This window comes from Sitophilus oryzae, unplaced genomic scaffold, assembly GCF_002938485.1.
Source record: "Sitophilus oryzae breed Bouriz unplaced genomic scaffold, Soryzae_2.0 scaffold_374_pilon_pilon, whole genome shotgun sequence".
In the NCBI taxonomy this organism is placed as follows: domain Eukaryota; kingdom Metazoa; phylum Arthropoda; class Insecta; order Coleoptera; family Curculionidae; genus Sitophilus; species Sitophilus oryzae.
The window spans coordinates 432,245-445,961 of record NW_022146945.1 but is presented as its reverse complement, the minus strand read 5'-3'; the positions used below and the strand labels follow the sequence as shown (position 1 = coordinate 445,961).

General features: G+C 32.8%; 1 protein-coding gene across 2 annotated transcripts in view; it reads left to right on the top strand.

Annotated features, from left to right (window-relative positions):
• The window catches only part of LOC115885097 (DNA ligase 1), a 32,411-nt gene that overhangs the window by 8,667 nt on the left and 10,027 nt on the right, over positions 1–13,717 (top strand). For both annotated transcript variants that reach the window (XM_030903883.1, XM_030903881.1), the window contains 4 exons: positions 4,929–5,053; positions 6,344–6,624; positions 7,882–8,098; positions 10,131–10,366. In XM_030903883.1, the coding sequence (XP_030759743.1) occupies positions 4,929–5,053; positions 6,344–6,624; positions 7,882–8,098; positions 10,131–10,366 (859 nt within the window). The remainder of the gene's footprint in view (positions 1–4,928; positions 5,054–6,343; positions 6,625–7,881; positions 8,099–10,130; positions 10,367–13,717) is intronic.

The window sequence follows — 13,717 nt, the reverse complement described above, 5'->3', positions numbered from 1 at the left end:
GATACTTTTTGTGTCCGGTATTACCGGATTTTACATCAAAGCGTTTCGAATAGTATTGCAGTTAGTGTTGGCATCTTTTACTGGAGTGCTTTAAGCCCTTACGGGATACAAACCTCGGAATTCATTTACTGTGAACGAATTTTTATAAAACTTTTTGCATTGTATTGTTAATAAGATATATTACAAGGTTTACCCATTTAAATTCGTTGCTTTCACTTTAGTATTTAAATAAATACACATATACAAATGCATATGTATATACAAGATGGTTCCGTATTGCGGAAAAGCTCTGTATCAGGATTTCTATTTGAGATTTTCACTCCAAACCTTTTGCAAAATATTTGTTTAATGGTAGTTCATATTTCAAAAATATTTTTATAGATATACAGAGTGAGTCAAATATACAGAGTGGTCCGAACTGTATTCCGGAAACTTCAGCAGCATATTCTCCAGATAAAAATAAGTAAACAAGTTCTTATAAATGTATGTCCTAAAATGCTTAGTTTCGGAGATACAGGGTGTAGAAGTTTTATTTTATTTTGTTTTTTCAAATAATTTCTGAACCAACATTAACATTTGGATGTAATTTGGTGTCTACGAGTTTTTTGATATGAGAAATTCGATTTTGATGTCAATATGGCTCCTACTTGTAGACGGCGCCACCTACATATTTTTAATTCGTTTGAAGAGCAATAACTTTTCGTCCGTACCTGTATAAAACTACTAAGTAAAAAAATATACATTTACGACGTTTTTAACGTATAAAAGATCTCTTAATAAAAATCGCTACGAGTAATAGTTCTCGAGATATTTGAAATCAAAATTATCAATAGCTGTCATCATTGACATAAATTAAACATGTTGACTAAATAATTAGTAGACGGAAATCATTAATTTGAAATGTTTTTGTGCCAAATCATCACCAATCATCATTTTTTTCGAAGAAAATTTTATGATTAATTTAAAAAAATAAAAAATTTCCAAATTTATCTTTTTAGTCCAATAACTATCTACTTAACATGTTTATTTTTTGTCAATAATGCCATGTATTGACTATTCCCATTCTAAATATCTCGAGAAGGGTTGCTCGTAACGATTTTTACCAAGAGACATTTTTTTCGTAAAAAAATACGAAAATGTATATTTTTTAACTCAGCAGTTCTATACAGGTAGGGACAAAAAGTTATTACTCTTCAAAACAGTAAAATCACATACAGGTGGCGCCCTCTACAAATAGGAGTCATAATGACTATCTAAAATCAAATTTCTCATGTCAAAAAACTATCAGACACCAATTTTCATTCAAATATTTACTTTACTTCAGAAATTATTTGGAAAAAATTTCAATAAAAATGAAACTTCTACACCCTGTATCTCCGAAACTAAGCATTTTAGGATATATATTTATAAGAAGTTTTTTACCTATTTTTATCTGCAGAATATGCTGCCGAAGTTTCCGGAATACAGTTCGGACCACCCTGTATATCATTTATTTAGTTCAGTGAATTTGCTATAAAAAATTCCGGTTTCAAAAATACCCTAATACCATAGAGTATACTAAATGGTCTTTGAATTATGACCACGTCCATGAGGACGTTAATCTAGACGTCCAGGAACCTTCGTATGAGAACTTCTAATCGAGACGATCGACTTATTGTAAGTTTATTGCTAAGAAACCGCCGTTTGCCAGCTTTTCAAATTGATAATATTGAATTGCACTTAAGGACCGTACATATTAACTAACGGACTACAAGAAGAAGATTAAATGAAGCAAATCTTATGTCAAGAAGGCCTTATGTCCTTCGGGACCAGAACTTACTAGATGTGTTGACTAGGCCCAAAAGCAAAGGCATGGTCTTAATTGAAAATGTTCGAAAAAATGTTAGTGCCTTTTTTAAAACCGAATATTTCCAACAAAAATAAAGCTGATGAGGTGAACCAAAAAACAAACTATCGAGAAAGGATGTATCTAGATTATAAAATGATTTTTAAATGTTTTGCTGTTTTAACATATTTCACAGGGTGTTTCAAACTTTCACCAAAATATCAACATTTTGTTTTCCCTTGTATAATTAACAGATGGGGAGTTTCATTTTTAATTTAGAAAAAAGATACTAAAAAGTCAAATAATTTGGCAACACACTGCTTAAAAAATCATGAAAATCGGCCCATTAAAATAAAATATACTAACCTCTTTAAAATACATCAAAGTTTTAAGATGACCATTTTTCGTGCCGTTGAATGTATTTCAAAAACTATACGTTTTAGTCATATACTTTTCTAATGAAACAAACCTTTATTTCTTTACTAGAATCCAAAAATCAATTAATATATAGGGTGTTCCATTACAAAAAACATAACTTTGATGTGTCACTTTTTTGGGGACACATAAGCTCACAAAATTTCACTTCAATACAAACTTTTGTTCTCTTTGCAAAAACCGCGTCGTATATGACGTGCCCACCTGTATAATTCGATTTCAATCAAAATTTCAATGATTAGAATATATGCGCAATAGGTATAGCTTATGCATTAGATTTATTTATTTCAATAAATTTACTTAGAAAAAGAATTAAAAAAATGAAAATATTAAGAAGGAACTAATTAAGAATTTACTAAAATTACTAAAATAAAAAATTAAAAGCAACGAAAAAAAAATGGGTAAACATTTTAGTATTTTATCTATAAAACACAATACAGAAGGTTTCACATTAATACATTCACAGTAATTGAATTCCGAGGTAAAAGTCTCTGGGCACCCCACTATTTATCAACATTTAATTGGCTTAATATAGTTGTTAGTACTTCATATAACATTCTATAAAAAAATTAAACATTCTATAAAGTATGTCCAACGACTGTTCAACGAGGGAGTATGTTAATAAACACAAACATAAAACGAAATAGTGGCAAGAATTAACAATTAATATTTTTTAGCAAACCTGAACGTTACATTACAATATAAACAACTACAAAACTACTACGTTTCCTGAATGTTACCGTACAATATACAGATTGTTTTAGATACATTAAATATAATAACAAAAAATATCATGTAGTAACTATATACAGGGTAGTCCGAACTGTATTCCGGAACTTCGGTAGCATATTCAGCATATAAAAATAAGTAAAAAAGTTTGTATAAACTATGTCCTAAAATGCTTCATTTTGGAGATACAGGGTGTAGAAGTTTCATTTTTATTTCGATTTTTTCCTAATAATTTCTGAATTAAATTCAGTATTTAGATGAAAATTAGTATCTGGGTTTTTTAACTTGTATCTATATTTTTAACTCGGTATCTTCTTATATTACTTGTAGGGGGCGCCACCTACATATTTTTACCTGTTTTGAAGAGTATTAACTTTTTGTCCGCCCCTTTATTACACTACTGAGTGACAAAAAATATACATTTTTGCCTTTTCCTACGTAAAAATGTCTTTTGGTAAAAATCGCTGCGAGCAGCCGTTCGAGATATTTGGATTTTTAATAATTGATACATGTCGTTAATGACAAAAATTAGAAAGATAATAATTTTCGAGGCATTTTAGTATCATAGGTTCAACTGAAGCTGTTTTAAAACCTAACTGTAAGTTTTCTAGAAATTTCGCGATTTTTTAAACCTAACTGTAAGTTTTCTAGAAATTTCGCGATTTTTTAAAAATCGTATTTAGGAACATGTTTAATTTTTGTCATTGGTGATTATTAAGAATCCAAATATCTTGAGAACGGTTGCTCGTTGCGATTTACCTAGCAAGAGACATTTTTTAGGTAGAAAAGGCCCAAATGTATATTTTTTCTCTCAGTAGTGTAATACAGGGACGAACGGAAAGTTATTACTCTTCAAAACAGTTAAAAAAGACAGAGCGCGCCCTACATGTTAAAAAATAACCCAAATAGTAATTTTCATCCAAATACCGATTTTATTATTAATTTTTCTCAAGAAATGCAATACAAAAACTTGAAAATTTAGTTCTTCAAAGAACTGTTTTTACTTAAAAGTACAATTTCCAAAAAAAAGATTATGAAAATCGACAAAAAACGAGAATTCCTCCCAAAGATTCAACAAATAATGACTGACATTCAAAAAATAATGACTGACATTATGATAATTATCAAATAATTAAAATCGCTTTAAACTAATTTTTGCAGCTTTAAATAAAATATCAGTTACAATCATTTGTTCTATGAAGTAAAATGAAGAGCTGCTCGGTATCTTAAATTATACAACAAATTTAAACATTTTTGCCAAAATTTCATTTAGTCAGGTTTATAAGCTTTAGTGTCAATTTCAATATGACGTGCATCGGAAAATGTTTTGCGATTACCGTAGTAGTTCTATGTCCACGGAATATTGAGACACTCTGTATTCACCAATCATAAACATGATAAATCATTATTTATTATATAAGGTTCCAACTGAATTAGATATGTATATACATTTTTTTTAATTTTCACAATTCTTTCGTTAATTCAAGAGGTAAATTATTGTAAATTTTAATGCAGTTATAATAACGGCGCTATGTTCTGTGGGGGTTAACTTTAGATATGTTCGCTTAATTCAACGCCGGGTCCCGCCTTACCCATACCTACACATGCGAGAATTGACAATTTTGCATTCCATTGTGCCTCTGATTATAATGTAAGTCAACCATTTTTATCTTTGTCTTAAGCTTGATTTTCATGCATCCGTTGTCCGACGATACGATGATACGATATTAATTTCATTGGTTCAATTTAAAGTCTTCGATTGGTTAACCGTTTCTAACCAATCGAAGTGTTTAAATTCACGAATAAAATTAATATCGTATCAACGTATCGTCGTATAACGGATGCATGAAAATTAAGCTTTACGCGATAAAAGACATACCACAGATTTAGAACGACAACTCCATTCTTATAATAGACTTAAAACTAATTATTTTTTTAGTGAATGCCCTAACTATGATAAAATTGTACCTGTTTTGTTGGAAGAGGGAATTGAAGCACTTCCTGATAAATGCAAACTTACCCCTGGAATACCGTTGAAGCCCATGTTAGCTCATCCTACTAAAGGTAAAGGTTTAACAAATAAAGGATAATATCGGTGTTTCATTTATTTTTAAATGGGACTATTACACAGCTACTGCTTGTAATACATCACCTCTTCTATGTTTTTTTTGTAATCAATTTAAAAATATCGTTTGTTTACAGTTTATTGTCCACAGGGAGAAGGGTCTATTTTGGCAGACCATATCAAAAAGTTTTTTGTTTTTTGTACTAATAAATTTACTTGACTGTGTTAAAGAGTTATCAGACATCAGTACTGGCAATGGGACTGATATAGGTATACCGGATGCGTCTCTAAATGCGCGATTAAAAAAAACGAGCTTTGGTATGTTAGTATATGACTTAAATTGGGATTGATTGACGTAGATTTCCTGTTTCACCGGAAATTACTAACTTTTGATTTTTAAATAACATCCTCGGTATATTTCTGCTTTATTCGATAGAAAATATAAAAAACGTTAAAGAGACAATAGAATCTAGAGTCCCATGGCTGTGTTTAAAACACTAATTTTTAATCAAGGAGCCTGGGAAAAAATAGTTTTCATCATCTTATATTTTTCATGTCTTCTCGTGGCCGGTTAAAAGATGCCCAAATCGTATTTTTAATCATAGCTCAAGTTTTTCAAATGGAACAAGGGTGGCTTATTAGCATATTTGGAAAACGCATTTTTTTTATGAATAAGTTGGTACCAAACACTTGGTATTTTGAGGCAAATTGTCGTTATGAACCAAATATTACACTTTTAAATAAACTATATGCAAAAATGTCAAAAGTTGACGTATGATATGTCATTCTATTCAGTGTCGTTTTCTATTGAATAAAGTAGAAATATACTTCGGGTGCCATTTAAAAACTATAAGTTGCAGTCATTTTTTGTTAAACAGGAAGTGACTAAAAACAACTGAATACGTCAATCAATCCCAATTTATGTTATACACTAACATACCAAATCTCGTTTTTTATCTGAAAAAATTAAAAAGTTCTCTGGGCGAGCGACTTTTGAGACGCACTCGGTATAAGTACCACAAACAAAAAAAATCCTGAACATTTTTCTCTAATACTTTTGATATCTATGTGTCATGGACTTTCTGAACCAGTTGGCTTGTTTTGGTTTTATTGGACAAAAATTGACAAGCGATGACATTCACCATATAATTTTACAATCAAATGACAGCGATTTTTATTTCAAAGCCATCTTTGACGCTGTTTTTTCGGTTGTATTGTACATATTAAAGTTCGAACTGAATATTACTTCTATTCCTATTTTTATTCAGTCATGCGGTATCATATTTTAGGTGTTCAGGAGGTTTTGACGAGATTTGAGGGAATGACGTTTACCTGCGAATGGAAATACGACGGGGAACGAGCCCAGATTCATATTTCTGAAAAGGACGTGTCGATTTTCAGTAGGAATCAAGAAAACAACACTTCTAAGTATCCAGATATAATTTCGCGTTTGGAGAAATGCAAAGGCGAGTCGGTGAAATCCTGCATACTCGACTGCGAAGCGGTCGCGTGGGATAAAGAGAAACAACAAATTTTACCCTTTCAAATATTGAGTACCAGAAAGAGAAAGGTAACACATTAAATTTGTCACTAAATAACTCATTTGAATATTTTAAGTAGATAGTGTAGAATGTAGAATGCTTAGGAGGAGGGTTAATCACCGCGACCTTACAGATCTATTGTGTGTTCCCCTTTCTTGGCTTTGACAAAGCCAGTATCTGAGACGGCTCCATAGAGGGCCAGCTCTCCATCTTCGACATCAGCTGTACCAAAGTTTATGGCACGAACGGTTGTCGTCACGGCGCACTCAGTGATAAGGTGTTTTGGTGTTTCCCTATTTTTCCCACAGAATTTGCATTTGCCGTTGTTTCTCAGCTTCAATCTACTGAGGTGTTCGTTGAGAAGACAGTGTCCTGTTAGAAACCCCGTGACAATCCGAAGATTGTTCTTACTTAAATCAAGGAAAATCTTTAATTTTTTCTCGGTTCTAAGTTCTAACGAACTTTTCGAGTGTATTAGACCGTTGGAGGATTCCCATTCCAGGTTACTTTAATGGAGTCCTCCAGGGGTGGAACTCTGTAATGAAATAGCGATCGGTAGCGATGAAGAATACTATCGCTTGCCGTTTAGTTTGTACGGCCAAGGTCAGTATTCTTTATCGCTACCGATCGCTAATTAGTTACAGAGTTCCAGCCCAGGTTTTTCAGTTTAAGCTGGTTTCCGCTTGGAAAGCAGAACGGTTTTGGTCCGATTAGTGTGCGCTAGTGTTCGCTCCTTTCCTAGCTAGATCGTTTGCTTTTTCATTGCCTTCTATCCCTTGGTGAGCGGACACCCACAGTAGGAGCACGTATTTTTGATTTTCTTTGCCTAATTTGTTCAGCACTCCTGTAGTTCCGTTTGGGTTTGGTTCCTTGGAACTTTCATTGTTAATGTTGTCCCAGTGTCGCTAAGGGGTTTCCCCACAGCTTCACCGGTGGTGTATTTTATACTAGATCGCATAGTTTTCCCACGAGTCGCTAGGGATAATCGGTCCATTTCTACAGAGCTCCGCATATAGAAGTAAGGGGTAAATACAATAGGGTGCCCCCTGATGCCCCAAGGTAAATACTTATGTGACTTTAAGATAAACAAATTGGGAATACTTACTTGAAAGAAGCTGACGCTTGCTGTCGCTTCTGTAAAGTAAGAAATGCAATGAAATGGCGGGCTGTGCAACGATTTTGTTGTTACCTGGTAAAACGATAAAGTATTTTTAATAGAGGCGACTATTTATAAAAATCTTTGACCTATGAAAGTAAACAATAACCTATACAACATTTTTTTCCAGGATGCCAATGAGGCTGATATTAAAGTACAAGTTTGTGTATTTATGTTCGACCTACTGTATCTTAACGGTGAGTCGTTAGTTAAAAGGCCTTTTAAGGAGAGACGAGAATTACTGAAACAACATTTCAATGAACACGATGGCGAGTGGTTGTTCGCCAAAATGTTGGATACTACGAAAATTGAAGAAGTCCAGGAATTTCTCGAGGAAAGTGTTAAAGGTATGTATGATTAAAGTTGATTTATTGACAGGTTGATAGAGGTCCTTATCAACAATTCATCACGTCAAATGTTTAGATCTATTCATTGTATATTTGTAAACTTACCGGTACGAAAAACGGCTCCTTAAAATTTTGATGTATTTTAAAGTTTAATATATTTCGTTCTAGTTGACCGATTTTGATGATTTTTTTAAGCAATGTGTAGCTAAATTATTTGACTTTTTATTATCTCTTTCTAAATTGATATTGAAAGTTCCCATCTGACAATAATACGAGGGAAAACTTAGGGGTTGATATTGTGGTGAAAGTTTGAAACTCTCTGTGGAATATATTAAGAGAGCAAGGAATTAAAAAAAATCATTTTATCATCCAGGTACGTCTTTTCTCGATTAGTTTTTTTATTCGCCTGAATAGTTTTATTTTTGTTGGAGACATTCGCTTTTGAATAAGAAAGTATCCATTTACAGCAATTTAAGCGTTTGTGTTTGGGTGCTCATCAACATACTTATAAAATAGTGTTTATTGTTTTTGTAATGTCACTGTCATTGAAAAGTCATGTTATTATTGTACCGTATGATCGAATAAAAACGGCGTCAGCTATGACCGAGCGAGCCAAACCAAGCCATCGCTGACCTCGTTTTTATTCGATCATACGGTATATTGACGTTAACTCTAGTAGAGATAGTTTTAAGTTCTGAAGTATCGGCTATTTCTGCTTTAATTGATCATGGTAGAGATCAACTTTTGGACTTAAAACCATCTCTGCTAGAGTAACTGCCCAACAGATAATAATAATATGATTTTTTAAAGTCAGTGCCATTACATAAATCATAAACACTATATTATACTGTATGATCGAATAAAAACGGCGTCAACGATGGCTATGAAATGAAGATCGCTGTCATTTTATATGTAAAATTATATAGGAAATGTCATCGATCGTCATTTCATAGCCAACTGGACGCCGTTTTTTTTCGATCATACGGTGGGTCGGTTGACTAGGACCAAAAGCAAAGGTATGGTTTTCAGGTAAAAAATACGAAAAAATGTTAGTGTCTTCTTCAAAAGGGAATATCTCCAGAAAATAAAAATTAAGCTATTGAGATGAACCAAAAAACAAACTATCGAGAAAATATACACCTAGATGATAAAATTATTTTTAAATTCCTTGCTTTGTTAACATACTCCACAGGGTGTTTCAAACTTTCACCAAAAAATCAATATTTTGTTTTCCCTCATATAATTGACTGATGGCAACTTTCATTTTAAATTTAGAAAGGATTATTAAAAAGTCAAATAATTGAGCTACAAATTGCTTAAAAGATCATCAAAATTGGTCCTCTAGAATACAATATGTAAAACTTTAAAATACATGAAAACATTAAGGTGCCTGTTTTTCTTGTCAGTGAGTGTATGGAATTATTTTTGATATTTTTTGGGATATTTTCCAAAAATCATATTTTTTCCGCTAAACTTGCTTAAAGCAAAGTAAATCCAACTCTTCCAAATTTGTAAGAGAATATTTTTTCATTACTGTGATGTACATAATTGAAGTAAATAAAAAATGTAAATTTTTAATATGCCAAACTTACTGCGATGACTTATAGAAAAGGAACATTTCAACTGTTCATTCATTTAGAATAGTATAATAATAATAAAGTATTGGAGTTTTGAGAATTCTCATTTAGAATAGAGTATTAAAAAGACCGTTTGGTTTATAAAGTAACTTTGAATGTGTTAGTTCAATATTTTGCTATATGCTATTGCAACAAAACCAGTAAGTAGTATGAAAAAAACTATTTTTTTTAAATTATGTAAAGAGAATTTTTGTAATTTACCGTCACGACAGTTTGTTATTGGGCATGCTGAATTGATTTGATTTGACATAAAAAAAATATTAATTAGAAATTATAATTTTTTTCTATACCTCAATAATAAAAAGTACGTATAAGAAAACTTTTTAGCACATCCAGTAAAAGCCTATATGCTTCCTTATTTGATTTAACGTGGATTTTAATACGATTCTTATTAGGTAATTGTGAAGGACTGATGGTAAAAACGTTGGAACAAGAAGCGACATACGAGATTGCCAAACGATCGCGTAATTGGTTGAAACTGAAGAAAGATTATTTGGAGGGTGTTGGCGATACGCTAGACGTAGTTGTCATCGGTGGATATTTGGGAAAAGGAAAGAGAACGGGAACATATGGAGGATTTCTACTGGCGTGTTACGACAACGACTCCGAAGAATATCAAAGCATTTGCAAAGTAAATATATTCTTTTGATCAGGGGGTGAAATTTTAAGTTAGGGAAGCAATTTTTAGAAACTTACCTATTTGTTATGTAATTCGTTGTTGAAAATCGCTTTATTATTAGGACACACACCACACACTCACACACACAATCTTCTTTAATTCTCCAATATTTTCAACGCTATTCCCGACACCAGAAGTTGACGGTATTTGCATGTCAATGTCCGTATTAAGGTTGATTTTCACTATACCTTCCGTTTCCATTCCATATCCATTCCATATCCGTTCCGTATTTTTTATTGTATTGACGCTATACGTAAGCTTCCGTTCCGTATCAGTTCCATACTTTTTATTGTACAATTTATATCATTCCGAAGGTTTTATTTTAAAAATTCGTATATTTTGAAAAAGGTAATAGATTTAATTAAGAGGTGAAAGAATAAATAAATATCAGCAAAATATTCACAGAACTTCCGATGCGCTTCAGTCCGTCCGTCAAAAATGTATGGAAAGAAAGGATATGGAACGGAAGGGAAACGGAACGGATAGTGTGCATTGTCCTATTCATTTACATGATATAATATTTTATGTAAACGGAAGTGAAACGGAAGGTAGCCGATACGGAAGGTATAGTGAGAATCAACCTTTATTGTCTTCCATATTGCACGAGGTACGCCGCACGTACGTATCACACAACAAACGCATAACCGACAATCATCCAAATTAAAACAAAGAACCTATTCTAATGATAGCTTCCACGCCCGCTTACAGCACGCGACTCCGCTGCGGGGGCCGGTGGGAGGTTTAATAACCTCTTGACGCATATGATAGACTGCAGACACCGCTGTAGAGAAGCTAGCACCCGGTTAGATTCTATAGGATTTTTAGTGTTGCTCGGTCGTAGTCAAGGCCGCATTTATTATAGGCTTGATAATTAAGATAATGTTTTAGCATTTTAAATATAAACCAAATCACAAGTATACACGGTTTTGGACCTGAGCAACTAAAAGCAATTTCTAAGATAATTTTTGGAGCCCAATCCAAATCAACAGTCCATTTTTTAAGATGGTTCTAGTTTTCGAAATATTCAATAAATTCATTATTTTACTATTTTTGACGGTTAACGGTCATTTATTGAATTAAACAATATAAATCAGAAATGAACAGAGGTTCAACTGAGTCTTTTTTATACTGCTTGGGATCTGTTGCACGGATTAGGGTCCAACAGTAATCGCTCATCATGCCTTCGTCCCAAAATCCTTGGTATCGCCTTTCGATTTTCGCTATATCTTGGTGTAGCCGCTCTCCTTGCTCGTCGCTTGTGTCGCCCAAGTTTTGTGGAAAAAATCAAGATTGTGGTAATTTTGCAACATATTGTCGATTACTTGCTTGTAATCCGGTGATTTATGATTACCGCGAAAGTTGTGAACAATACTTTGCGAGGCAGCAGCATGGGCATCGTTGTGAACAAACGATGCCCATGCTGCTGCCTCATCAAGCGTTAAACATTTTGTAAACGTTGCGTCAGCCATTAGTTTTCGAATATCAGGTCCGACAAATATTCCTTTTTTGGTTTTTGCGTATGACAAAGTTATAAGAGCACAGTGCTACTGCCATGCGCGAACTCGAAAAATAGAGCCAATCTTGACAAACGGATTGAAGATCTGAGTTCAGGGCCATCAAATAACGTTAAGAATCGTTCTCATCTGCTCGGGTCCAAAAGTTGACCCGAATTTGTAAACTTGTGAAATTAATTGTTCCATATTTCAAAAATTATATTTTAGAAGATGACGTTTTGTAATTTGTTTAGGGGAAGCACTGCTTTCCTTGCTTCCATGGACTGCACTCCGCTGCTTTTGATATACAATAAATTACATCCGTATTGATGACTTTAACCAGTAGCGGCTCACACTGGGTGATGCAAAACTTCACTTTAAATATTGTAGCACCTATCTTATTTAAACAATTGTTATAAAAGTAGAAATTCAATCATTTCATTTTTTTAATTAGTTGTTTCTCAATTGCAAATTCTGTTTTTCCCGTTAGCTATAAATGTCGGAACGTCGCCCTACAAATAGTCGCTGCGCTATCCCGATCTATTTCAATCGAAAATGTTTAAGTGTAGCTGAAATCCAGACCATCAAAATTCTGCTCGTACGCGCGCTGTCGGGGTATTTCCGTCATCGTCTCGACTGGAGGTTTTTCAGTTGAGAGAAATAGTTTATCCCATCAAAAACATAGAATGTAAAAAAATGCCAAGTCTCGCAACACAATTCCTTCGCTATAAAAGTTGTGAGATCTCATGTAAAACCAAGTCAGTTTCTTTTATTTTGTCTCTCTTTAAGCACCTATTCAACAATTTTGTTATACATTGTTATTATCAATATTAGTCATCTTTATTTCTATAATAATTATAATGACTTGGCAATTGCATGCACGGCACCATAATTATAAAAAAGAATAGTCTACGTAAGTAAATCTAAGCGGTGTACTTAAGAATAAAGCTTTTTATTTACTATAGAAGATCATATTGTGCAATTAACATAGGTTATCCTATAATTCATAAACTTTGAATTATCATATAATTAATTAAGTCACATAATATCAATTAATTCTAGTTTTCTAACGACTTGTTTTTCCGACTTTCGTTATAACTCAAATATCAACTTTAAAAATGTTCAATTAATAATTTTACCAATGCTTATTCAACATTTTTTTTGTCAATTTTACGCATATTTTATTTTTTATCTCGAAAACTATAAGAGATAAACCATGAATTATTGTTTAACATACGTATTTAATATTTTACAATCAGAATATTAACGAAAATAAAATAAAAAATATTATGCCCCGATGCACAGTGGTTCCCAGATAGGTCATTACTTAGAAATATTAATTTCAAAATGTTTGCATGAAACTGTTGCTATACTCTGTTTTTTTTCTCAGGTAAGATTTCGACAGACGATGACAGAAGAAAAGCAGATGACGTCCCATACCAATCTATTTATTTTACTAAAAAAAGTTTCTAATAATTTTTAAGTTATCTATGGATGGGTTTAAATATAAATCCGTCATGCGTCGTGTCTTGTTGTTTTTAACCAGTCTTATTGGTTTACTTAAAAAATGACAGATCGTATTTCAATTTTATTGGTTTGACGGAATGATGAACGACAAACGGACGTTAAACATCTTTGTACGAACGTTGCGTCAGCCATTAGTTTTGTCATTTTTGACGCTTGTCAAAGTCTTGCCAAATTCATAGGTTATAATTTTGTGTCAACTTTGTTAAATATCCTGCGTTTTGGAAGATGATGCATTTTGATTCGTATTATTACGTGTGTTTTGTGTCTTTTGAAGTCAAGTGGA